Genomic DNA, 26,380 nt, shown 5'->3' on the forward strand with positions numbered 1-26,380 from the left:
CGCCTTTGCTCAGCACCACCCGTCGTGACATCGTCGCATTCTGCTTGAGGCTGAATCAGTCACCAGTCTTTCCAACCCCTCTCTACAAGAGTGGCCTCCCAGGGATGGTGTGGAGGGAGGCACAGCAATGACAACCATGAAGGAATGCTGCTCCTCAGGCCCCAATGTCAAGCGCACCCTTTCCCCCTCCCCCTCCCTCCCCGCACACATACATGCTGTTCTTTTCTTTTTGCGTGACGTCCTGGGGTTTGCATGCTTCTGGTATTAGCATAGGTGTATGTTGCAACATATGTTCCCTAGCGAAGCAGAGTTTGAACTCTACAAGGGCAACACCCTGGGAAGATGTAATCAGGGCCTAGGTCAAGTTGGCATGGCTGGGCACTGGCCAAGAGTCCACAGCCTAGGAGAGGGGTTACTAACAAGAGCCCCCTGCCTGGACCAGCTCTTCCCCACTTGTCAATGAAGTGGGAAAGTGATTTGGGGCTAGTCACTGACTCTCAGCCTAACCTACCTCATAGGATTGTTGTGATGGTAAAACAGAAAGGAAAAGGACTATGTATGCTGTGTTGGGCTCCTAAGAGGGAAAGGCAAGATATAAATGTAATAAATAAATAAATAAATTGCCCAAGCCCCCACCCCTCAAAACCTGGAGCTGGCATTGGGTGTAACCAGCCCCTGCTATGGGAAAGACTGCCGTAAAACAGAACCAAATGAGACAGCATCATTTGGGATTAATAATCCTGTCAGGATTCAAAACTAAACAGACATCCATTACATCCAAATGAGCAGTGGAGGCCGGTGGCTCCGATGTGAGTGGGGCAGCAAATCCGCAATGGGTTTCAGTCAGAACTGAAGCAGAACACAAGAACCAAAGCACCTTGGATAGCTCTTTTAGAGTTCTGACAAGTTCTGACTGAAACCAAAACGGACTCACCACCCCACTGACATTGGAGCCACCAGCCTCCACTGCAAATGAGGAAACTGTGATTTAATCCCAGTTTAGTAATCAAGATGTTTCCCAGCTTGCTGTAACTGTGATTTAAACAACCCATGAGATCAGCAACAAACCTGGGGGGGTGTCTTTAGAACGCCGCTTTGCTGCTTATTCCCACAAAACCATGCCGCATCGGAGCTGGGGGGGTGGGAACAATAAATCCCGGTGGCAGGCGGGAGCATGGGCTATCCAGCTGGAAAAGTCACAGTGCCGGCTGCCATTTAGCTCATCGAACCCACCCCCTGCCCTCTGCCCTGCCTTCCCGCGACCTATTCTAGGCTTTGATTCACACCCACCCCCAGGAATGCCCACAACCTCAACCCAAAGCAAGGTCACCACTGACAGATGGGGGAAAGAAGGTGGTGACCTCGGAGAAAAGGGGGAAATTGTGGTGAGTCAGCATTTTTAAAAAGCACCATTTCGGGAGAAAAGCCCATGGTAGCTGCATCACATAAAGCAGTGCAGCACTACTGTGGAGCCAGAATGGCATATAGACAAGGCCCAATGTGGACTAGGGGAGCATACAAGCACATAGCATGTTTGAAAGCAAAGAGGAAGGTACTAGAAGCAGCAAAGAAACAGACAAAAAGAAGGTGGCAACGCTGTGTTTGAGCGCAATGGTTGACAGCGGAGGCCTTTTGAACAATTCCGTAGTGGCTGGCTCAGGCGCCTCGTTCATTCAGACCGAAGGAACGGGTGATCCTGAGGTAACACGAGGGAAACGCGGCTCAAAACAGGAAGCCAAAACAAATTCACAAAGAGGAAAGTGTTTGTCTTTGCAATCCAATGGGGATAGTTCAAACACAGCTGAGAGCCAAACCACCTCCTGCCTTGCCAAATCTCTTTGTTCTGCCCCTCATCCCCCTTGAAATGGTTGCCACACACACACTTGCCAAGCAGCCTCCTAGCTTGCCAAATTCCTCCTGCAATGGATGTTTGGTTGCCATATAAAGGGGTAAGCCGGCATAATTCATGTTTATCCACTTTCAAAGCCGTATTTTGTACCGCGAAACATAGCCTGGTTGCTTGAGTTGGTAGAAAGCCCAGGCAACCTTCTGTAAAGGTGTCCCTCCTCTGTTTCCCATCAACACAGGTGTAATTGTCAAACTGTGACTTGAGTAGTTGGAAGACCAACCTGATGTTAGGAAGCCTGCTGTTCCGAAAGCTCCCTAGAAGCCTTCCCAAACCAACAGGGCTTCCAAGCCAGAGCACTTGAGACCAAGAACTAATTCAGTCATGCAGGCGATACAATCCAACACACCAGGGGTGGGCAAATGTCAGCCTTGTGGAAGCTACTTTGCTTTTTAATAGGACCTCAAGGTCACCTACCAGAGCCTAGTGCAAAAAGTGGGGGAAGGGCAGTGGCTTAGTGGTAGAGCACCTGCTTTGCACGCAGAAGGTCCCAAGTTCAATCCCTGGCATCTCCAGGTAGGGCAGGGAAATTTACTGCCTGAAATCCCAGGCAGCCAATGCCAGTCAGTGTCAGTAATACTGGGCTAGGTGGATCCATGGTGTAGTGATGATCACCAATTTCGATGGCTTTAAAAGGGGGTCGGATAAATTCCTGGAGGAGAAGGCCTACTAGTCCTGATGCCTATGTGCTACCTCCAGCACATAGGCAGTGAGCTTATATACACCAATTGCTGTGGAACATGGGTGAGGGGGGGCGGTACTGTACCTGTGTCCTGCTTGTGGGTCCCTGGCCAACAGCTGCTTGGCCACTGTGAACAGAGTGCTGGACTAGATTGACCCGTTGGTCTGATCCAGCAGGGCTCTTCTTATGTTCTTATGTTCATCTGGAATCAGCCACTGCATTCTTTCATTGCTCATTTCTTATTTTGAGCCAAATCCTTGTTTTATCAATATTAAGGGATAACTTTAAATAGGGTGAGCATATGAAAAGGAGGACACGGCTCCTGTATCTTTAACAGTTGCATAGGAAAGGGAATTTCAGCAGGTGTCATTTGTATATATGGAGAACATGATGAAATTCCCTCTTCATCACAACAGTTAAAGGTGCAGGAGCTATACTACAGTGCCCAGATTTAAAAGAGGGTGGGGCACCTGCAGCTTTAACTGTTGTGATGAAGAGTGTTAGAAATATGACAATGGAAAAAGGGGAGCGGAATGAAGGGGGTGGGATGCACAAAGAAAAAGGGGAGTGGAATACATTTACACAACCTGTGTGAGAGAAGTGGGATACAATTATAAAACTTGTGTGAGAGGAGTGGGCTAAACAGGATACCTTTACTTAATCCCATCTCCCTTCCTTGCCATTCCACATCTCTCTGGAATGTGTGAGTCAGCCACTTCCTCTTGCAGGGTCCACAGAAAGCACAAAGGGCAGCTTAGAGTTCAATTAACCCCTTCATTTCTTACAAAGAGGAAAACTCACCAGGTGCTGCCTGTATACAAATGGCACCTGCTGAAATTCCCTTTTCAATACAACTGTTAAAGATACAGGAGCCCTGTCCTCCTTTTCATATGGTCACCCTAGTGAACAAGTATCTACAGAGATTAACTGGCCACTGCTGTTGCCATGGAGATAGCCCAGGCGGAATGCAAACATGGACATTCTGATGTCATGCATGATGTCACAAGCAGGATAACTATAAAGCTTTGGCACAGTGAGGGGCAGTTAACAGTCTGCACTCTGACAAGGTGGATCTCCGTAGCATGAAGGTGATGTGATGCATTTATTTGACGGTTGTATATTAACTTCTACCAAAAGGGACGATTTTGGGGATTAAGAGTTCTCTTGAGCCCCATGCAGTGAATAAGATAATTTGGGGAATAAAATAATAAAATAATGACCTCTACATAAAAAGGAAGAGGCAGAGAAGAATGAAAAACAAGCGGCAAATGTTGAACGTTTCAAAGTGGTTTTAGTATTCTAACTGATGATGAAGGGGAAATTTCACCAGGTTCCCCATATATACAAATGACACCTGATAAACTTCACTTTTCAATACAACTCTTAAAGATACAGGAGCCCTGTCCTCCTTTTCATATGGTCACCCTACTTTAAAAGAATTCCATCTATGCCAGTACAAACTGGCTCTTGATGCAATTCGTAGAGGAGCCATCATTCATGTTTTAACAGCCTCCACCGTCGTATGTCTGTATGCAACAGGTACGAGAACCCAGAGCCCGACAAGGCATTTTCTTTTATAAGCAGTTCTGCCACATATTTCTCATTGTTTGCAAGAAGTGGGGCTAAAGCACACAGAATTTATTAGGCACTTGGGCTTGACTCTTAGCGAAAGAAGCAGGACATACCAGGATGCCCTCTCCTCACCTCTAGATACCTCATTATCCTTTTGTTCCACCTGTTCCTTAAGAATTTATTGCACAAAAGTGTGTATCAATGCTGTCGTTTGATAAATGAGAGCATGTTCAGTGAAGGCCCTTCCTTTCCAGGGTCGTTAAAAGTTCATCCATTCTGCATACTTATTGAGGGTGAGCCATTTCTCTCAGCCAGTAGACCCCAAAACATGAGGGCCTTCTCCATGGAAACAAAGCCCTATGAAGAGAGACTGAAAGAACTGGGCATGTTTAGCCTGGAGAAGAGAAGATTGAGGGGAGACATGATAGCACTCTTCAAATACTTAAAAGGTTGTCACACACAGGAGGGCCAGGATCTCTTCTCGATCCTCCCAGAGTTCAGGACACGGAATAACGGGCTCAAGTTAAAGGAAGCCAGATTCCAGCTAGACATCAGGAAAAACTTCCTGGCTGTTAGAGCAGTGCAACAATGGAATCAGTTGCCTAGGGAGGTTGTGGAGGCATTCTAGAGGCAGCTGGACAAGCATCTGTCAAGGATGCTTTAGGGTGGATTCCTGCATTCAGGGGGTTGGACTCGATGGCCTTGTAGGCCCCTTCCAACTCTGCAATTCTATGATTCTATGATTCTAAGTCTTTGGCTAAAAAAGAATTCTTCAAAATGCTTTGGAATCTAGCAGTAGAATCTTCCAAACCCAAGTGGTATGTTGGACCCTATAAAGGAGAAAATATTCTCATGTGCCCAAAATAACATTTCTTATGCCCAGAGCTTTTCAGAAAGGACTTTCCTTCCTCAGGAACCACTTACTGGGAATGATGGGAGTTGTCGTACCATACATCTGGAGGGCAACAGGTTGTGGAAGGCTACCATAATAAACTTTTGTGTTGGTTGCAACAGATGAGCATGTCAACTCTTCTGGCTTGTCCTTGGTACTATGTTATTTCCTTCAGCAGCCTTCTCCAACCTGCTGCCAGCCAGATATGTTGGCGACCAGGAAGAGGGCCTTCTCAGTGGTGGTCCCTCCAGTTATGAAAAAGATTGCATTTGGTTTTGGTTTTTAAAAATGCCTATTTGGGAAGATCCTTTTGGAGCTCTTTGCAATCAGGTTGTTTGCTTGTTTGTTTTGTTTTTTGCTACCCCAAATAATTTGTTGTGGTCTGCAAACTATCCCATCTCATTGCACATGTAAGGAGTTATCTTCCAGGCAGTAGCTACACTACTGTTTTATAATGGTTCATAATGGCATTGACAACTGTTGGGACCCGTGATATGTTCCATATACTGTTTTCAACCCGCTTCCAAAGTGTTATATCCTGCTTGGTGTAGATCTGGCCCCAGTGAAGAAAGTGTAAAAAAGAACAGCCAATAATTCCCAGCCAACCTATTGTGAAGCTTTTTATTTTACAAATTTGACCTCCCTTTACATAAAAGGCATTTTAATGCAAATATATTGTAAGAGAGATCCTCCATTCCATAAACTATGTGACCAAAACTGTGTGTATGCAGGGTAGGTGGGGGGGAGAGATTAGGTTAAAATATAGATACTCAATTATTTTCCTGTTACAATACAATAAAGTACACTCTTTAGACATTCTTTAGACACATACAGATAGTAACAAACAAATAAACCTGCAAAATCCATTTTAAAAAGAACGTTCGAAGGTTTTAAGAGGCTTTCCATCTCAGTAGTGAGAACACCATATGGATCACATATGTCAGTGTGACTGCAAAGGCAAAAACCTAGAAGAGAAGTGAAGGATATTTTAGCACGTGGATTTGGCAAGTGTAGTTGATGTGCACCTGGGCTGCCATTTTCCCTCCATGTGGTCATTTTCCACATTGCATCCTTTTTATTCCTCATATCCAGATTTCCTCCCTATGCAATGCATTATCTTTCAAACTCAATTTTCCTAGCCTTTAACACAGACCTTTTTTACACAGTGCTGTTAATCTGCTTTATCTACTTTCAGTTTCATCGCATAATTGAGATCTGAGCACTACACAAGAGTGTCTCTTTTCCTGCTATTACACTGCATAACCTCTAGGTGGCACTGTGGCATAGCAGAATAATGCAAATACACAAGTGAAAAAAGCAGTTTCTTTCACTTTCACAATTTTCCCTGCTCTAAAAGAGTTTTTGTACATGAGTTATTTATTATGCATTCATGATTACACATGGTTATTTACAGGTTCTTTAGACAAGGTTGTGACCCTCCAGTTTTGCTTCTGTTTTGTAAGAGCATTTTCCTGGTGGGGGGAGGGTTAGAGTAGGAGAAATGAGTATTATTTAAAAAAGCAAAAGAAAAGGTATTTTCCTATTTGTATGATGGCAATATTCCAGTACAGCACAGCACCACCTAGAGATTATGCAGTGGAAAAACGGGAAAGAAAAAGCTCTTCATGTAGAGCTTAGATCACGGTTCTGTGATGAAACCAAAAGTAGGTTCAGCAAATAACAGCCTTATGTAGAAAAACTCAAAAACTTGCCAACAGGGCTCATTAGTCACAGCAGAGAAACTGGGGTTGCAACATCATCTAAAAAAGTCATAAACAACCATGAGTAAGGAATGACAAATGCACAATAAATGCTTTGTGTAGAATAGCCCTTGGTCTTCAGCCCAAGCCCACTGACAGTGACTCTTCTTGCCTATCCTTTATAAGTCTTATTTATTTATTGCATTTGTATCCCGCTTTTTCCCCTCCAAGGAATCCAAGGCGGCTTTCATAATCATCCTCCTCTCCATTTTATCCTCACAACAACAACTTTGTGAGGTGGGTTGGGCTGAGAGTCTATGACTGGCCCAAAGTCACCCAGTGAGCTTCCATGGCTGAGTGGGGGACTAGAACCCGGATCTCCCGATTCTCAGTCTGACACTCTAACCACTGCACCACACTGGCTCTCCCCCCCCCCTCCCGCTGTGCTAAAGTTAGATCAGCCTTTGGGTCACAGGCCCATTATTTATTTATTTATTTATTTATTTGTTTGTTTGTTTGTTAAATGTATATACCACCAAAATCGGAAATGCCCTCAAGGTAGTTTACAATAACAAAAACACCCACACAATAAAACAACAACAACAACAAATACAACTATAAAAATATCAAAATAATATAATATGAAACATTAAAATTATTACAGAGCCAGCAGTAAAATTAATAATCAGAGCAACAAACCAAAGATTAAATCCCTGTGGGAAGAGGAAGATCTTAATGTTGTATCTACATGTGTACAGTTATGCTATGCTTTTCTGTAAAGCTATATGCACACCAGTGTCAAGGCAAGATTGTCTAGACTTGACACCATTGGTGCAATGTAAGTAACCCTCAACTAGAAGAACCCTTAGTCAATTGTGTCCATCAGTAAAATATGCTGTTGTTTTTAGACGATGCATGCACATATGTGACATACTAGAGATCTTGGAAGAGGCATTCCATTTTGTATGAGGGCAAAGAAGCATCCTGTCCTGTGCCCATACATCGGATGGAATGCCTCTTCCCTTAAAATGTGCCTTGCCCTCTGAAGATTTTGTAAGTACTTTTTCAAAAATCATCATCATCATCTGCTGCCTTATTAATCAGGGTACCTTGGTATCCAAAGAGGTGTTATTTTTAAAAAAACAAAAAACAAAAAAAAACAGTTAATCAAACTTATTAAACATTCCAGCCCTAGTTGTAAGATAAGCTGCATACTCACCACTGCTGCAATATCTATTTGGTAGGTTTTGTGTAGCCCGACGTTTCTTAACATGTAGGTAGTGTAGGCTTGCAAAACTGCTGCACTCAAGTAAAATATGGAAGCAGTGACCTGGTAGAATGCATCCTAGAAAAGAAACCATCACAAAAGATCTTAAGCACACTGCTGGAGGAGGCATTATTTGAAAAGCCGGCATCGCCACTCCACCCTTGTGTCACAGTAAACACTGGATGCCAGTGGAAAGTTGGTTTTGCATTGTTCTCAACAATGCAAACCAGAGTTTCCCGCTATGTGTGTGAACTACCATGAGCCTTGGGTTCACACCTTCCCACTCTCCTCTGTTCTTTTTTCACAGTCACAAGGAGAAGATTGGAAGCAACTGCTCCCACTTTTCAACAAGGCACTGTTTCCTGTTATGTCTGAGCTTGGGAAATGTTGGCTTGCTTAAACTTATATTCAGCCTTACATTTAACTACTCACCTGGTTGCCATGGGTGTCCAGGAATTCTGTGCAGGTGAATGCATGGAATTCTGTCCAGATAAGTGAGTGGGCTGCCAGAGAAGGGCTGGGTCATTCCATACCTGCTCCACCAATGTCTTTTTCCAATGCTGGACATAGAGGAAGTTAAACTCCTTCCTCTCAAATCAGCATGGAAAGACTGTGGATGGATTGCCCCATTCTTCCTCTACTAACCCCTGCATTTCCACACTGCTGGAGGATGAAGGCTAATCCTTTCCTTCACATCATCCTTCATGGAACTACAGCAGGCTTGTGGAGGAGAGATACAGTAATCCATCCCTCCTCTGCCAGTCCACCTGGTAAAGAACCAAGAAAAGGTTTCCTACATAGGCATGCACAGCACATTACATTAGGATCTGTACCCAAGGATTTATTTATTTCTGAAAGATGAACATGTACTGACTACTCAGCCATAAAGGTCATTATTTTTAGGGATATGCTCCGCTTCTAATCGGCCCGCGAATTAGAAGCGGAGCGGGGGGCTTCGCCTGCCCTTAAGGTGGAGGCGAAGAGGATTGGGGGGCCGGCGGAGCGTGGCGAAGAGGATCGAGGTGAAGGCGGATCCTTCGCCTCGATCCGGAGCTCCTCCGGAAAAGTAAGTGGGGTTTACCGGGCCCTGCCGCTGTCGCTGTCGCCCATGCGGCGACAGCGGCAGGGCCCGGTAACCCCCCCGCCCTCCTCTCCCTTACCTGCCTCCGTCCGCGGTCCGTCGGCGTCTTCAATTGAGCCCACAGTTCAACCAGGAAGTCTGGGCCGCTTGCGGCCCAGACTTCCTGGTTGAACCGCGGGCTCAATTGAAGACGCCGACGGACCGCGGACGGAGGCAGGTAAGGCCCCCCTCCCCCTTGGTCCCTTACCGGGCTCTGCCGCCATCGCCGCACAGGCGGCGATGGCGGCAGGGCCCGGTAAACCTCCCGCCCTCCTCTCCCGGCCTTACCTGGCGCCACTCCCCTCCACTGCGGAGCTCCGATTCGGAGCCGGAGCTCCGCGGCGAAGAGGAGCGGAGTATGGGCGGAGCAGAGCGGAGCAGGCCGACCCAAAATTTTCGGATCGGCCCACAGGGCGGAGCGGGGGGTCCGTGCACACCCCTAATTATTTTTATTCATTTATTTATTAAACACTTTAGACACTGATGCCTTACTCTGTGTTCGGCTTGCCTGACCATGGGAGGGCTGTTGCAGGTGGGGTGGGTAGGGTGACCATATGAAAAGGAGGACAGGGCTCCTGTATCTTGAATAGTTGCATAGAAAAGAGAATTTCAGCAGGTAATATTTGTATATATGGAGAACCTGGTGAAATTCCCTCTTCATCACAGCATTTAAAGGTGCAGGACCTATACTAGAGTGACCAGAGTTAAAAGAGGGCAGGGCACCTGCAGGTTTAACAGTTGTGATGAAGAGGAAATTTCACCAGGTTCCCCTTATATACAAACGACACCTGCTGAAATTTCCTTTTCAGTACAACTGTTAAAGATACAGGAGCCCTATCCTCCTTTTCGTATGGTCATCCTAGGGGTGGGAGGAGACGCTCCTCAAGCCCCAGCACTGGTGGGGCTTTGTGGTGACACTGGCCTTTTCATTCCTGCTGCCGGGAGTGATGGTGCTATCTTGGAGGCAACAGTTCTTCAGTGCAGCGGCAGGGCAGCCGGAGGGCTGTTCCTGCTGTGTCTGGATCCCCTTCTGGATCCCTACTCAATGGCTCCCTCAATTCGGCACTTTTTGCTTGAGACATTAGGGTGTGCCCGGGCACACCCGCTGCATTCCCTTGTGCACGCCTATTGTTTCCTACCTTGCTAGTCTATTACCAGGCTATTAAGTTCCCTGGCCTTTTATACAAGGCTGCTCTCAGTTGTTAACTAAGGAGGAACAGAATCCATTGTCTGATCGTAGTTTGTTTGAACTAGCTAGAATTTGAACAGTTTAAACAAACCACAGTTCCCAAGTTCAGGCATTTAGAGTCCAGCTTACCTCAGCATCACAGAGCAACTCAGCTCCCGTGTGATGGTGAATATCATACAAAACCCCTTGTACCAATTCCATTTAGCATCCTAAACAGACAAGGCTCTAAGTCTTCTGGGCTTGGTGACCTCATTACCCCGCTCCCAGGTCCCACCTACCCCCCCTGCTGCACTGCTGAATATTTGGCAGTGATGTGGTGGTGGTCTAGGGGGCAGTGGAGGCCACTAAAATGGCCAGGGAGGCTGCAGTCGGCCTGCACTCCTCATGTTGTTGCTCAGCCCTGCTCTAAGAAGAGGAGACCCAAAGAGCCAGGGAAAGAACTCAGCACTATTTCCCATTGTCAAAATGTGGAGATGTGTTCGTACGTTGTGGCAAAGTAGGACACAGCCTTGTATTCCTGCTAGCAAACAAAAAACTATGGAAAGAGCAGTGGTGAGCAGCCTAGGCCAGCAGTTGCTGTTGATGCTGAGGAGAGCCAACCCTAACAGGAGCAGCCATGCTGGAGAAGAACAAACAGGCACCACCTGGTTCAGCATTGCTTCCAAAAGCAGCCAGCCAGTTATTTTTTGACACCCACAAAGACAAAAAAAGAAACGGCTACTCCTGTTTGCCCCCAGCATCCAGGAGACAGATTCTGTTTGGCTTTCAAGGCTGAGTGAATTTCAGGTTGCCACATCTCTAGAGCGTCATCAGTTGGCAGGAAATCGCTTTTCCTTACCATTGCTTCCACACACACACACGCCCCAGATTCTGTCCCACAATACTTCCTCTTTCTTAGGGTGACCATATTTGGGAAACCAAAAAAGAGGACACCTAGTGTGTGTGGGGGGAAGCAGCTTTCTGAGTCCTGCAGAAAGTACGTTATTCCCCCGCCACCTTAAAGAACCCGATTGGAGTGGAAGAGGGGGAAAGTTTTCATTCTGCACCACCACCATCCACTCCAATTGGGGCCTTTTCTATAACGTCCACAAATGACCCACTTTCCCCTTTAAGACCTCAATTGGAGCTCGGGGTGGGGGAATGATGTGCCTCAAGAAAGCATGTCACTCCATCCTGCCATGCTAATGGCAGCCTTAAAGAGGAAGGTGTGTCATTCCAGGACATTATTGAAAATTATAGAAAATCCCCCCTGACACCATGGAAAGAACAAAAACCAGGACAAATCCAGGGAAATCCTGACAGTTGGTCACCCTACTCTTTCTTTACACGGGGAAGAAAGAGGAAGTAAACAATGACCATGTGGTCCATTCAGTGGACGTTTTTATCCCACTGCTTCTCCTGAACACAGCAGGAAATGGCGGCATGCTTCGCTACAGCCAAAAAAGTCAGATTTTCCAGGTCTTTTTTTGTGACAGGAAAATGAGCAGAAGGGTCAGGAGACACTTCAGGAGGTGGGTGGCATTGTCAAAAAGGCCCACACAAAAAATGTGAGTGGCCAGTAAGGAGCATGCAATAAAATGCTCATCTGATGACGTGTGTGATCAGAGTGCTGGACTAGATGGACCCTTGGTGTGATCCAGCATGGCACTTCTTATGTTATGTTCTTATGTTCCTACTTAGCTCCCAACTGCTCCAGTCTTACCTCCCCATCTGCACTGAGTCTACATCATTTGAAGCCATTTGCATCAATACTTGTAAATGGTTTTATACTTGGAATAATATATTTTTAAAGGTTTTTAATCTTTGTAAACTGCCCAGTGAACTTCAGCTATGGGGCGGTATAGAAATGTAATGACTGAATGACTGAAATGAATGAAGGACAGGGGGACACCTGATGCATGTATGGATAGCCTTGCATTTTGGGTGGGTGGGAGCAATTTAACGGTGTTTTATTCCCTCTCAAAAGACTTACCACAGCAACCCAAGCAGACTTCCCACAGTGGGCTCCACACATATATAGGAATAAAAGCAATGTTGAAATTACGAAGCAAAACACTGAGACGAACATCACCCAGCCTTGACTCATGGTGACAGCAACTTTAGTAGAAGCCACCAGGATCCAAACCAGGCCACCAAAAACCTACAAGAAAGCGTAAAGATAATCGGTCACTAGGAAAGCACAACACAGGCTCAGGTAAAACAACACAGTCAACACAGTGTGAAAACTCCACTCAACGGTAGAGTTTTTAGGGGGTTCTTCCCACCCAACATGTTCTAACTCAACTGTTGTGGTGACTGTGGGCTATTGTGGAGTTGAGTAAAATCCATCATGAAGTTTGATTGACAGTTCCTCCACCCTCTCTCCTCCCCCGGCCCACCTGATGGTATTCCATCAGCCATTGCTCCAAAAAACCCACAATCCCAGCAGCTCTCCTAGAGCGGCACTTGCTCTTTTCACCACTCTTGCCAGGGAACTCTGTAGCCAGTGGGAAAAGTCAACTGAACACAATGGAAAACTCCATGGAGCCCACCACACAACATGCAACACAATGGTTGTGCAAGAACTCTCCTCTGCACAGTGTGGATATTCTGCGAGGAGTGTTTTCCAAAAAAAACCTCCAGCATTGCATGGAGTTTTCATGCCAGACAACACATTTCTCAACAGTGGTGTAAAGAATCCACCATGGAGTTCTAAAACCACCATTGAAGAATGTGTTGTCCGAACTGAGCCTAGAATCATTTCAAGACTAGGGTGACCATATGAAAAGTAGGACAGGGCTCCTGTACCTTTAACAGTTATGTAGAAAAGGGAATTTCAGCAGGTGTCATTTGTATGCAGGCAGCACCTGGTGAAATTCCCTCTTCATCGCAACAGTTGCAGGAGCCCCACCCTGTTTTGTATCTGGTCACGCTAGCTATAGTCCTGCAGCTTTAATTGTTGTGATGAAGAGGGAATTTCACCAGGTACTGCATGCATAGGAGTAGGGAGCAGGTGCCTGTGTTATGCCAAGAGGTTGCCCTAAGTTCTTGCCAGAAGGAAGTTATACGTAACAAGCAGACAGTAAAAAAAATCCATCGCAGAGATAAACCACCCAATACAACAAGAGGATCTTGGGTGTCATAGGAAGACTGGACCTTGAAGCTGGACCTGGTTGTAAGGGTATTTGGCTGAGGTGGAGGTTTAGGGAATTTGGCCTGAGGTAAAAGAAGTCCTCAGAGGCTTGTAATAGCAACAGTGTCTGTTGAGTCCTAAAGAATTGTCACTAAGCAGTCTTTTGAAAACCCCAAAGTAAATACTAGTAATATCTTATGTACAAATTATGCCTTTAATAAATTAGTTGTTTTTAATAGTTCATCTTGTCTCTAGAACTGATGCGCATCTCACGCCTAAACCTGCTATAGCAGCTACTGGGAGTTTTTCAAATATTCTAACAGAATTGGTGCCAGTGGGAAAGGATCAGCTTGTGAAACTCTGAGTTGTAGTGTAGAGTGACCATATGAAAAATCTTTAACAGTTGTATTGAAAAGGGAATTTCAGCAGCATGCAGCACCTGGTGAAATTCCCTCTTCATCACAACAGTTAAAGCTGCAGGAGCCCTGCCTAGCGTGACCAGATACAAAAGATACAGGTGCCCTGTCCTCCTTTTCATATGGTCACCCTAACGTCAGCATTAAATAAAAGGTGTAATTGACAGGGATGGGGGTGCAAAGACTCCACTAAGGTATAGAACTATCGACAACATCAAGAGACCTGAGGAAATTTTGGGAGTGCAGTGTTTTAGTGGACAAATGGTCGTGCTGCTCTATAGGCACCTTGACACTATGCTCTGGTTGCATCATTGTTCTTTAACTATGCACATTCTTCAGCACTCCCGTCCTGAGCAAAGGAGGGACCTTAGCAGAGCACATGTATGCCTGCAAAGGGTGCCCTGTCTAAGACCCAGGGGAGCTGCAGCTAGTCACAGTAGATTATATTAGGCAAAATGGACAAATAGACTGACCCAGTTAAGGCGATTTCCTATGTGAAGACTTTGCTAAACCAAACTACTAGGAGATCCAGTGACCTTTACTGTCAGGTCATCAAAGTCTTCAAGACAATGAGTTACTAAATCTGGATACACATTGATGCCCGGGTCAAGATCAAGCACTACCATGGGCTGTTCTGAACAGCAGTCACACTTGGGATAAATCCACACAACAGATTCAGTCCCTAGACATGTCTTTCAATGGGTGAAATGGAATGATTGAACAAGGCCATTGCTTTTTGCCACAACTGGGAGAAGTGTCAGTACGAACGCGGACTGCTGCTAGCTAGTTATATCTCCCGGCTAATCTGTGCTTGTGTAACGGCCATGATGTCCCTGATACTTCACTCTTCCTCCAAGGAGCTCAGAGAAGGTTACATATAAGTCATCAACATCGTGTCAGCTCCTGGCTTCTGAGGGCTTTTGGGCACAACACTCTCAATGAGCCGCCTCCCTCAATGAGCCTGCCTTCTCATTGCCATTGTCACCAGCTGCTATTTCTCCTTCTCATCTTTCCTCATCTTTGCTACCATTTGCTTACTTGATAGGCCGGGAGCCAGGGAGCAAGTAAGCATTGGCATCTACTTCCTTTTTTCTCACCACCACCACCACTGTCTGGGTCAGAGCGAGAGGCAGGTGAACAAGCAGGTTGCCATGGTGAAGAGGAGAGCAAGTTCGGGAGTTCCTGTCAGCGGGGCCCTGCTAGGTGTGGGCCCAACCACACCTAGCTTTGATGCTGCCCCTGATCAACATCAACTCCTCCTGGCCCCTGACACGCACAGACGAAGCAATAATACCCTTATGGGAATTCAGATACGAAACGGTGTTGAACCATTTGCCCAGTTGGCATGATGCCAACATCTTAGTGATACGGCACTGTTAAAATATTTGCTATCCAGCACCTTGCTTGCACCAACATTCCTTCGAAACTTCCTCTAGCATTTTTCTTCTTCCCACACTGAGCTCCTTTTACTCATATGTGCTTTATTACTGATGTGTGAATGTGTGCTTTTTTTAAAAAAAAAAAAATCAATGTTCACTTGCCGCTCACTCTTGCCAGGAGCACTCAGATGACCCTATGACCCCATTTCACCTAAAAGTAGCTGCATTTGCTTAGCAGAGTCGGAAGGGTATGCCAAAGGATGCGAAATGTTTTGGGAATAATGATGCAAAAATTGTGGCTTTCTGAGTGGCGCTAATGCAGCATTCCCCAATCTAGTGCCCTCTGCATGTGTTCAATTACAACTCCCAGAATCCCTCAGCCAGCATAGGTGGCTGAGGGATTCTGGGAGGAACATAGGAAGTTGCCTTACTGAGTCAGACCATTGGTCCGATCTAGCTGAGTATTATTGACACTGACTGGCAGCAGCTCTTCAGGGTTTCAGGGAGAACTATTTCCCAGCCCTACCTGAAGTAGCCTGGCATTGAACCTAGGACCTTCTGCAGGCAATGCACGTGCTCTACCACTGAGCAAGTGTCCCTCCCATGTTGTAGCCCAACACACAAGTAGAGCACCAGTTTGGGGAAGGGTGCACTAAAGAGATACAGCATGTGCCTTGATATGAGAAGGAACCATTGGTGAACCTATGAAAGGTATATTTAGATAGATTGGTATGGACAGCCATTCAGGTGTAAACATATATGCCTGAGGGAAAGCATTTGGCAATTTGTAAGCATCTGGGATTTGTTTAGTTATTTATCATAAACATTTATACACCACCTTTCCCACCTTTTTCCTTTTGTTGGCTAAAAAGCAATAAATAATGTAGAAGTTCAATATCTGAGGGCAGGCAGAAGCAGATGCATCTTACTTTGAATGTACATAAATATAAATGGACACCAAGTGCTAATGTCATTCCAATTCCCTCCATAATTGCCCCTCTGAATACATTCTGCCTTCCAGATATTCCATCATAAGTATGATCAGATTCATTCAAAGTTTGTTTTCTTTTTTGAAGGAAACAAACTATGACTATGGGCCAGTTCACACAATCGCTGTAACCAACCATGGCTTATTTAAGCCACGGTATGTTGTGGTGCATACCGGCAGCCATTTCGAAAATTCAAGCTGCAGCAAGACGGGATTGTGTTCTCTGAACCTGGCAAGGATAAGTTGTTGTCATGGTTAATAAACCACCTACAACTCTAAAACAGCCCATCAACATTAGCTGCTTGTATAATCATAGAATCATAGTATCATAGAATAGCAGAGTTGGAAGGGGCCTACAAGGCCATCGAGTCCAACCCCCTGCTCAATGCAGGAATCCACCCTAAAGCATCCCTGACAGATGCTTGTCCAGCTGCCTCTTGAAGGCCTCTAGTGTGGGAGAGCCCACAACCTCCCTAGGTAACTGATTCCATTGTTGTACTGCTCTAACAGTCAGGAAGTTTTTCCTGATGTCCAGCTGGAATCTGGCTTCCTTTAACTTCTAATGTGATAGAAGAAATGTTTAAAGCTCAAAAACACCACTGTAACTTTTCCATCTTGGCGAGTTAGAAGAAAACAAAACAGTATTGCTGAATAAAGCAAGGCCCGTTGATCATATTGTCTAATAAAAGGTAGGCTGTAATTCAGCCTCCCCTAACCTGGTGCACTTTAGATGTATTGGAATACAACTCCCATCATCCCCAGCCAGCATGGCCATTGGAGGGCAGCAGTTTGGGGAAAGCTGCTTTCACTGCTATTTCAACCAGGTTTACAACTACTCAGAAGGAAGCCCCACTGAGTTCAATAGGTCTTACTCTCAAGTGTATAGGATTTTGCAGCATTGGTGGATTAAAATTGCAGCCCTGGTTAATCAGTGCTTCTGTTAGAGAGAACTTGGGGAGTGGGGGGGGCACTCTTTATCTGACCCACATTCCAGAGTTGCTACAAGGCTAAACAGGATTAGGGCTGTATTTTAACTCACCCCATGTAAGAAATGAATAGTTGTCTACAAAATGCCACGCTAACAGCTAGTGTGGCCAACAGACCGGAACAAACGGGTCAGGTTTTGTTTTCTGGGCCGTTATCAGTAAGGTGGAAAAACACTTTTTTAAAAAATCTGCTGTTGTTGTTTTTAAATATTTTCTTTAAATTCTCTTTGTGCAGTCATGTACGTTGCCTAAAATGTCACTGTTCTGGCGGGATAGGCGAGCCAGAAACCCACAAAACTGCTTTATACTGAGTCAGACCTTCAGTTCATCTAGCTCGGTATTGTCTACATCAGACTTGCCCAAGCTGGTGTCTTCCAGATGTTTTAGAAATCAGTTCCCATCTGCCCCAGTCAGCATGAACAATGGTCTGAAATGCTGGGACATAAGAACATAAGAAGAGCCCTGCTGGATCAGACCAAGGGTCCATCTAGTCTAGTATTCTGTTCACACAGTGGCCAACCAGCTGTCGGCCAGGGACCCACAAGCAGGACACGAGCGCAACAGCAACACCCGGTCATCTTCCATGTAACTGGTGTACATAGATCTACTGCCTCTGATACTGGAGGTAGCACATAGCCATCAGGACTAGTAGTCATTGATAGCTTTCATTGTAGTCTATGGAGGGCACCAGGTTGGAGAAGTCTGTTCTACATTGACTAAAAGCAGCAAAAAACGTAAGAACAGCCCTGCTGGCCTTTTTTAGTTTACCATGGTTTTCCTATAGCGGCCAACCAATACAGCCATAGGTGTATTTTTTTTTTCTACATGAGGCTTTTAACCTGCATCTTTACTGTGGCTTCTTTTTCCAGATTCTTTGTGAGGTTATGGTCAGCTCCTTTACACGTATTTTTTTCTGAGGTTTTTCTTTCTCTGCCTTTCTACATGTTTCATTACACAACCACTAGATGGGACTGTGGTATAGCAAATTATGCTAATACACCAGAGTCTTGTTCCGCCATTTCAAAATAATACCTCACTTTCCTTGAAGTAAAAAGTGCCGGGGAGATGTAAAGAGAGGGAAAGGCCGTGGAGGATGACAATGTCATGTAAAGGACCCACAAAGCAATCACAAGTGCACACACAAAAAAGTCTTGTGTAGAAAGTCTCATAAGCACAATAGCACCTTCCTGCTCATGTAAGACTAGCCTGTTCCAGCAGGCCTACCCAGATTAACATAAAAGAATTTTTAAAATGTGTTGATTCCTGTACTAACCCGCCTCGATCCAAAGGGAGAGGCGGGTAAGAAATAAATAGATGATGATGATGATGATGATGATGATGATGATGATGATGTATCCCAGCAACTGGTATAGAAAGGCATACTGCCTCCAATACTGAGTGCTATTTTCTTGGTGCTATTTTTTTGGAAAGGTGAGGTACAAATCAAATCAAATCCAAAAATAGTATAGTATAGTACCAATATGTGTGGTAGCCATTGAAAGTGCTATCCTCCATTGAAGTTCTCTAGGGGTATTTTATTTTTAAAATTTATTTATTTCTATGCTGCCCAATAGCCAAATTAAAAAAAAATCAGCTGGAAATACTGGAGATTGAACTTGAGACCTTCTGCACGCAAAACAAGTACTCTATCACTGTGATACTCTGGCCCTTTTCATTATTTTCTTGGGCTCCAGAAACAGTTGCCTTGAGACCATGGGTGAAAGACAGCCTCATCAACTGGGGAACCTCATCGTGCAGGAAGATTGGACTTCGGCAAAACTATCAGGAGATAACACAAAATGCATAACATACTCACAGAGATTTGAACGGTCTACCCAATGGCTCTCTTTTCCCCCTGGCCCCAACCACCCTATGGCTTCAGCCTCCCCACCACCCCACATTCACATGCAATTGAATGGCAGGCTTCTGGGAGCTCAGTCTTGGGATGGCAAGCAATGCAACTTTAGGGTGACCAGATGCACGGGAAACCCCGGAAAATTGAGGTCTCTGGGGCAACTGCGACTGGGCCCCAATTTACCAGGGAAAAGGGCTGGAAGATGTGTTCCCGGACTTCCGGGAACGTGTCCTCTAGCCCTCCGATCTAGCACAGAAGAAGGCTAGATCGGCGCTTGGGGCAGGGGCTGGAGAACATGTTCCCTGACTTCCAGGAACGCGTCCTCCAGTCTCCCACCCACCCACCCCTGGGCTGATTTCAGCCTTCTCCTGCACTGGTGCAATCACACCAGCACAGGAGAAGGCTGAAATCGGCCCTGGAGGGAGGAGCTGGTAGACATATTCCTGGACTTCCGGGAATGCGTCTTCCAGTCCCCACCCCCAAGCACCGATCTAGCCTTCTAGTAGCTATACTATTTATCTGAAAATGCTTAACCACCATGGCTTGTGAACAGGGTCTGTCCTGTGGCTAAATGCAGGTGTACCATCATAAGCAGATGAACTATCATCTTGATGGTGTAGTGAGCTATGGCGGATGCGGGCAATACTATGTGTGGATGGCTAGGTAGAGCTTCTCAGAGGAGAATGGTAAGGACATGCAATACTAGGTCAGCAGTTTTGCACTAGCTCTTGTCCCAGACACAGGAACAGAGGAAGCTGCCTTACACCGAGCCAAACCATTGGTCCATCTAGCCCAGTATGGTTGACACTGATTGATCTCAGCCCTCCAGGGTTTCTGGTAGGAGTGTTTCCATCCCTACCTGGAGATGCCCGGGATGCCCCAGAATTGTTGTTTTAAATGGATACTATTGTTGTTTTTATACTGTTTTTATGTTTTTAAAAAATTTTGTATACTTTTAATGTTTACTATTTTTAATTGTTGTAAACCTCCCAGAGAGCTTTGGCTGGGGGGCGGTATATAAATGTAATAAAATAAATAAATAAATAAATAAATAAATAAATAAATAAATAAATTGAACCTGGGGCATTCTGTATGCAAAGCAGGGCTCAGCCACAAAGCCACAGCCCACAACATGACTCCAGAACCCACCCAGGTGCCAGAATTTTCATTTCAAGAATTGGCAACTTGGCTTGTTTGTGTGGAAACAGAAGTTGGCACATCATTCCTCAAGTGAAGTCAGACACAGCAGCCCCAGGCAATGCAGGTTTTAATTTTCCTTCCTGGTGAAGTCATTTGCTTTAAAGCAAAACAGTAGTGATACTTTTTTTTAGTACTGTGAACAGGTACTTTGCTGGCCCTGGCCCTCTGTGCTACCCTTTGCACTGAAATATCCCTACCCGCTGTAACTACCAAGCCTGGAGATTCTTGGTCAACTATTTTGAGGATTTTGCTCTAGGCTTGCTGCAGGGCTGGCCCAAAACAGTTTGCTGGCCCAGCTTAGGTGACCAATGGCACCCACCCACCCACTTCTCTCAAAGTTTATAGCACCAAAGGCTGGCCGATCCATTTTGGCACCTGAGGTAGACAATCCCACAAGCACTTGTCCCTGACAATAAAAAATAAGCACTGAGAAATCAAATACCTAACACTTTGCTGCCCTTTCATGACATTCAAGATCAACTGTGCATTCTAGGAAATATGAGTTACACACACACACACACACACCATGTGCCATTTGTTGTAGGACCATCCAGAAAGTGGCACATATCAAGTGGCTAGAAAAGTTGTGACGAAGACAGGATAAAATGGGGCAAGATAATTAGATGGAAGGAGAATTATTGTTTTTAGAAGGGCTTTTAAGCATGGATGGCCTCAAGAGGGAGTATGGTCAGCAAGGGCTTACATCCCATCAGGGGGCCACCTCTGGTAAGAGCCTCCTGAAGTTGCTTCTCTTCCTGCTCACCATTGCAGCCTGCTTCTTCACCTTCCTCTTGCTCTGGCCCAGATGATGGTGGTGGTGCGGAGGAAGAGCAGGAGATGCCATGGCCTGCTTGTTTACTGCCTCTCCATGTGCCATAGAAGTAAGTGTTAGCAAGGTTGAGGAAGAGAATGAGGAGGAATAGCAGCCGATGACACTGGCGGTGAGAAGCTTGACTCGCTGAGGAGGGGGCCCATGGAGAGTGCCTTGCCCATGGACCTTCCAAAACCTGGAAACGGCACTGGCCCAGTATCGCAGATGACAGTGGGGCATTTACATGGGAAGTGTCCCTATGGCTTCAGTCCAATACTTTGGCTGCATTTGGAGAAGCGTCCACTCAGGCAAGTCCAGAGTGCAGAATGTACATAGGGCAGTGGTTCCCAATTGGGGGTCCATGGACCCCAGAGGGTCTGCGTAACCCACCCAGGGAGTCTGTGGCACCATTCACATATTCACCATTCATTTCTGGAGTCCACTGACAACGAATTCCTACCAGAAGTAAAATATAACATCACTGAGCACCTGCGACTAGCTTCAGAGATTACTTCCCTGCACCTAATCCTGAAAACCCATGGATAAGGAATCCTTTTGAATGTGGTGATGTACAAACTAACAACTCTATCTGAGGAAGAGCAAGATGCACTTGTTGACGTGACTTGTGATGGTTCATTGAAATCATTTTTCAAAGAATATAGACTGGACCAATTCTGGGTGACAGTTTTTCCTGATTATAAGAAGTTAGGTGAAAAAGCTTTGAAACATCTAGTTCCCTTTTGTTCCACATATCTTTGTGAACAAACATTTTCGACATTTTGTTATATGAAGAACAAGCATAGAAATCGTCTCGATGTTGATCCAGATTTGACATTAAAAGTAGGAAATATTGATCCGAATGTGGAAGGGATTGTTCGGGACAAAAAGAGGCATGATTTCTTCCATCACATTTAGGTTTAGTAGCTGCTAGACATGTCATAATTTGTTCAATTGTAAACTAGACATTAGTAAAATTAAATTCGTCTTTATATTCCTAACTAAATCATTGTCATTTTTGCGTGGTAATATCACAAATATCACAAAATTTATGGTCTGTTTTTAGTATACCTAAAATCCTTTGCTTATTAGGGGCTATCCCTTATTTTCTCAAAAAAATTGCTTCGCACAGGTAACTACCATAGAGATAACAATTTTTTCAAAAGTAGGGGGTCCATGGCTTGGTATTTGAAAAACAAGGGGTCTGCAGTACTTAGCTAATTGGGAAGCACTGACATAGGGTATTCCTTCACTGAATACTAGCCTACTCTAGTTGGCACCACTTTAAAGTTGCAACAGGTTTTAAGGATGCAACTCTCAGTGGGGTAGTTATGCCTGTTGTTTTTGCTGCAACAAATTAAGAGTCCTGCAGACCCATACATGGCTAACAAATTTATTATGGCATAAGCTTTCAGATGCTGCCAGTGCTCCTGCGTCTGATGGTGGAAAGCGTAAGCCATAAGGCATTTGTTTGTCTTTAAGATGCTATGGGATGTTACAGGTGGTCCATGTTACGGCTTGGATTGCATCCAATATTGGAGCTGACTTGTAACCGGGGCCTCTTCTTAGGCAAGACAGTGCTATGACTTCACACACAAACTGGACAAGACTGCTTTTCGCCAGCCACGTCCTGCAACTGAGTGACGTGGCATGACAAGAATGATGGATGTTGAACACAAGGATGGCTTTCTGGGGTAGAGGGGAATGCACGATTTCAAAATACCTGCCGCAGGGCGCGGCTGCCAGACCATGTGCAAGTGCATTTGGCCTGCTATTACCAAATTCTTGACAAAGGCATACCAGGTTCCCTTTGGGAGGCCCCTAAGCTGCTTCACATGTTCTTCCCCAACATAGGCATGCGGCAAAATTGGTGGGTTCACTGTGCCCCCACACACACACCCAAAAGAAATCCTCCTAAAGATTCTTCACATGGTGAATTACAGAGGAAGGCTCTGTTATAGGCTGTGCTTCATATGAAATGCCATGGTTTCTTATAGAGTACCTTCTCAATCATTCCAGAGTGCAGGACAAGGAATAATGGGCTTAAGTTACAGGAAGCCCGATTCCAGCTGGATCAGGAAAAACTTCCTGACTGTTAGAGCAGTACGACAATGGAACCAGTTACCTGGGGAGGTGGTGGGCTCTCCCACACTAGAAGCCTTCAAGAGGCAGCTGGACAGCCATCTGTCAGAGATGCTTTAAGGTAGATTCTTGCCTTCAGCAGGGGGTTGGACTTGATGGCCCCATAGACCTCTTCCAACTCTACTATTCTGTGATTCTATGATCTGTCACAAGCACAAATGGAAGTGGTGGGAGGATCAGGGTGGAGCAACATCTCCAGAGGCAAAGAAGGATTTCCCAGACACGTTTGGTCATGCTAAGGTGGGAGAAAAGGATCAGTGGATGGGTGGGCTTGCTTAAGCCTTCCCTGGCCCTTGGCCCTATCTCTCCCCCTGGCCATTTTGTTAGACATCACCTCCCACCCAGTCCCCAGCAACTAGGCTATAAGACCAGAAATCAGTGGAGGCTAGTGGCTCAAATGACAGTGGAGGCTGGTGAATCTGTTCCTGGTTTCACTCAGAACTCCAAAGGACCTCTCCAAGGTGTGGAGCTCCTTTAGAGTTCTGACAAAAACCCGGAGCTGATTCACCACCCCACTGACATTGCAGCCACCAGCCTCCACTGCCAGAAATTATGCTTCCCAGGCCATTTGCCACCACACTGCACTGTTCCCTCCCGACATCTCTGTTCATGCACCTCCTCTCCCCTTCCACACTCAAATTCTTAAGCAATCACAGCAAGACATTAAACCAAAGCCCCATACAAACATGAAGAACATAAGAACAGCCCTACTTATGCAGGGCTCCTCTTATGGTCCATCTAGTCCTGCATTCTGTTTCCCACAGTGGCCAACCCGATGCCCATGGGAAGTGCATAAGAAGGACATGACTTTCACAGCCCTTTCACACTGCTGCTCCCTAGCAAGTGGTATTCAGAGGTATGCTGCCTCTGATCCTGGAAGCTGCATATAATAGGGTGACCATATGGAAAGGAGCACAGGGCTCCTGTATCTTTAACAGTTGCATAGAAAAGGGAATTTCAGCAGGTGTCATTCGTATGCATGTCGCACCTGGTGAAATTTCCTTTTCATCACAACAGTTAAAGCTGCAGGAGCTATACTGCAGCTATACTGTGACCAGATTTAAAAGAGGGCAGGGCACCTGCAGCTTTAACCGTTGTGATAAAGAGGGAATTTCACTAGGTGCTGCATGCATACAAATGACACCTGCTGAAATTCCCTTTTCAATACAACTGTTAAAGATACAGGAGCCCTGTCCTCCTTTTCATATGGTCACCCTAGCATATAACCATCATGACAAGTAGCCATTGATAATAGCCTTCGCTTCCATAAATTTGTCTAATCCCCCATTTAAAGTTGGTGGCCGTCACTACATCTTGTGGTAGCAAATTCCATAGTTTAGTTATGCTACCCTTCCCCAACCTGGTTGCCCTGCAGATGTTTTGGGCTTTAATTCCCATCAGCCCCAGCCAGCATGGTCAATGGTTAGGAATCCTGGGAGCTGTAGTCCAAAACACTTGGAGGACACCAATTTGAGGAAGGCTGCGTAAAGAAGTTCTTCCTTTTGTCTATCCTGAATCTCCCACAATTCAGCCTCGCTGAAAATCTCTTGAGTCAGAGGGGGAGCAAAACTTCTCTCTACCTGCTTTCTCCACACCACGCATAATTGTAGAAACCTCTCTATCCCTTTACTTGGGCAAGGTGCTTGAGCGGGTGGTTGCAGGACAACTCCAGGCACTCTTGAATGAAACGGATTATCTAGATCCATTTCAATCGGGCTTCAGGCCTGGTTTTGGAACGGAAACTGCCTTGGTCGCCCTGTGGGATGACCTCTGTCGGGAGAGAGACAGGGGGAGTGCGACCCTGTTGGTTCTCCTGGACCTCTCAGCGGCCTTCGATACCATCGACCATGGTATCCTTCTGGATAGGTTGTCTGAGCTGGGAGTTGGAGGTACTGCGTTGCAGTGGTTCCGCTCCTACTTGGATGGCCGATTCCAGAAGGTGGTGCTGGGGGATTATTGCTCTGTGCCGTGGCACCTAAGCCATGGGGTTCCACAGGGCTCTATCTTATCCCCTATGCTGTTTAACATATACATGAAGCCGCTGGGGGAGGTTATCCGGAGATGTGGACTGAGGTGTCATCAATATGCGGATGATACCCAGCTCTACCTTTCCTTTTCATCAAACCCAGGTGAGGCAGTGGCTGTTCTGAACCAGTGCCTGGGCACGGTAATGGACTGGATGAGGGCTAATAAACTGAAACTCAATCCAGACAAGACGGAGGTACTGTTAGCGGGTGGTTCTTCTGTCCGGCGAGGTGATGTTTGCCCTGTCCTGGACGGGGTTGCACTCCCCCTAAAGGATCGGGTCCGTAGTTTGGGGGTGCTCTTCGATCCAGAACTGTCACTTGAGGCACAGGTGAACTCAGTGGCAAAGAGCACCTTTTATCAGCTCAGGCTGATATACCAGCTGCGCCCTTATCTGGACAGAGATAGCTTAGCTACAGTTATCCATGCTCTGATAACCTCTCGTTTGGATTACTGCAATGCGTTATACGTGGGGCTGCCTTTGAAAACGGTCCGGAAACTTCAACTGGTGCAAAACAGGGCAGCAAGGTTATTAACAGGGACTGGCCGGCGAGATCACATTACGCCAGTCCTTTTACAACTTCATTGGCTGCCAGTCCAGGTCCGGGCCCAATTCAAAGTGCTGGTATTGACATTTAAAGCCCTAAACGGTTTGGGGCCAGGTTATCTGAAGGAACGCCTCCTCCCATATGTACCTACCCGGACCTTAAGATCATCTACAGGGGGCCTTCTCCGTGAGCCCCTGCCAAAGGAAGTGAGGCAGGTGGCTACTAGGAGGAGGGCTTTCTCCGCTGTGGCACCCCGGTTGTGGAACGAGCTCCCCAGAGAGGTCCGCTTGGCGCCTACACTGTACTGCTTTCGTCGCCAGCTGAAGACCTTTTTATTCACTCAATATTTTAACACTTAATTTTAACTTAAATTTAAATTTTACTGTTTTAACTCTGTATTTTAATCCTATATCAACTTTGCTGTGTGGTTTTATCCTGGTTGCGCTTTTTATACTGTATTTCGTAATTGTGTTTTAAACTGTTGGGTGTTTTACTGTGGTTTTAATTTTTGTGAACCGCCCAGAGAGCTTCGGCTATTGGGCGGTATAAAAATGTAATAAATAAATAAATAAATAAATATTAAGGGACCGAAA

At 45.8% G+C, this 26,380-nt stretch overlaps 1 protein-coding gene across 1 annotated transcript in view; it reads right to left on the reverse strand.

Annotated features, from left to right (window-relative positions):
- Positions 1 to 5,942: 5,942 nt before the first annotated feature.
- MAL (mal, T cell differentiation protein) overlaps positions 5,943 to 26,380 on the reverse strand; it is a 31,240-nt gene continuing 10,802 nt past the window's right edge. The window contains exons 2-4 of the mRNA XM_063125541.1: positions 12,301 to 12,468; positions 7,972 to 8,097; positions 5,943 to 6,017 (exon numbers count right to left, since the gene is read on the reverse strand). Coding sequence (XP_062981611.1) covers positions 5,943 to 6,017; positions 7,972 to 8,097; positions 12,301 to 12,468 — 369 coding nt within the window. The remainder of the gene's footprint in view (positions 6,018 to 7,971; positions 8,098 to 12,300; positions 12,469 to 26,380) is intronic.

Source organism: Elgaria multicarinata, chromosome 4 (genome assembly GCF_023053635.1).
Source record: "Elgaria multicarinata webbii isolate HBS135686 ecotype San Diego chromosome 4, rElgMul1.1.pri, whole genome shotgun sequence".
Lineage (NCBI taxonomy): Eukaryota > Metazoa > Chordata > Lepidosauria > Squamata > Anguidae > Elgaria > Elgaria multicarinata.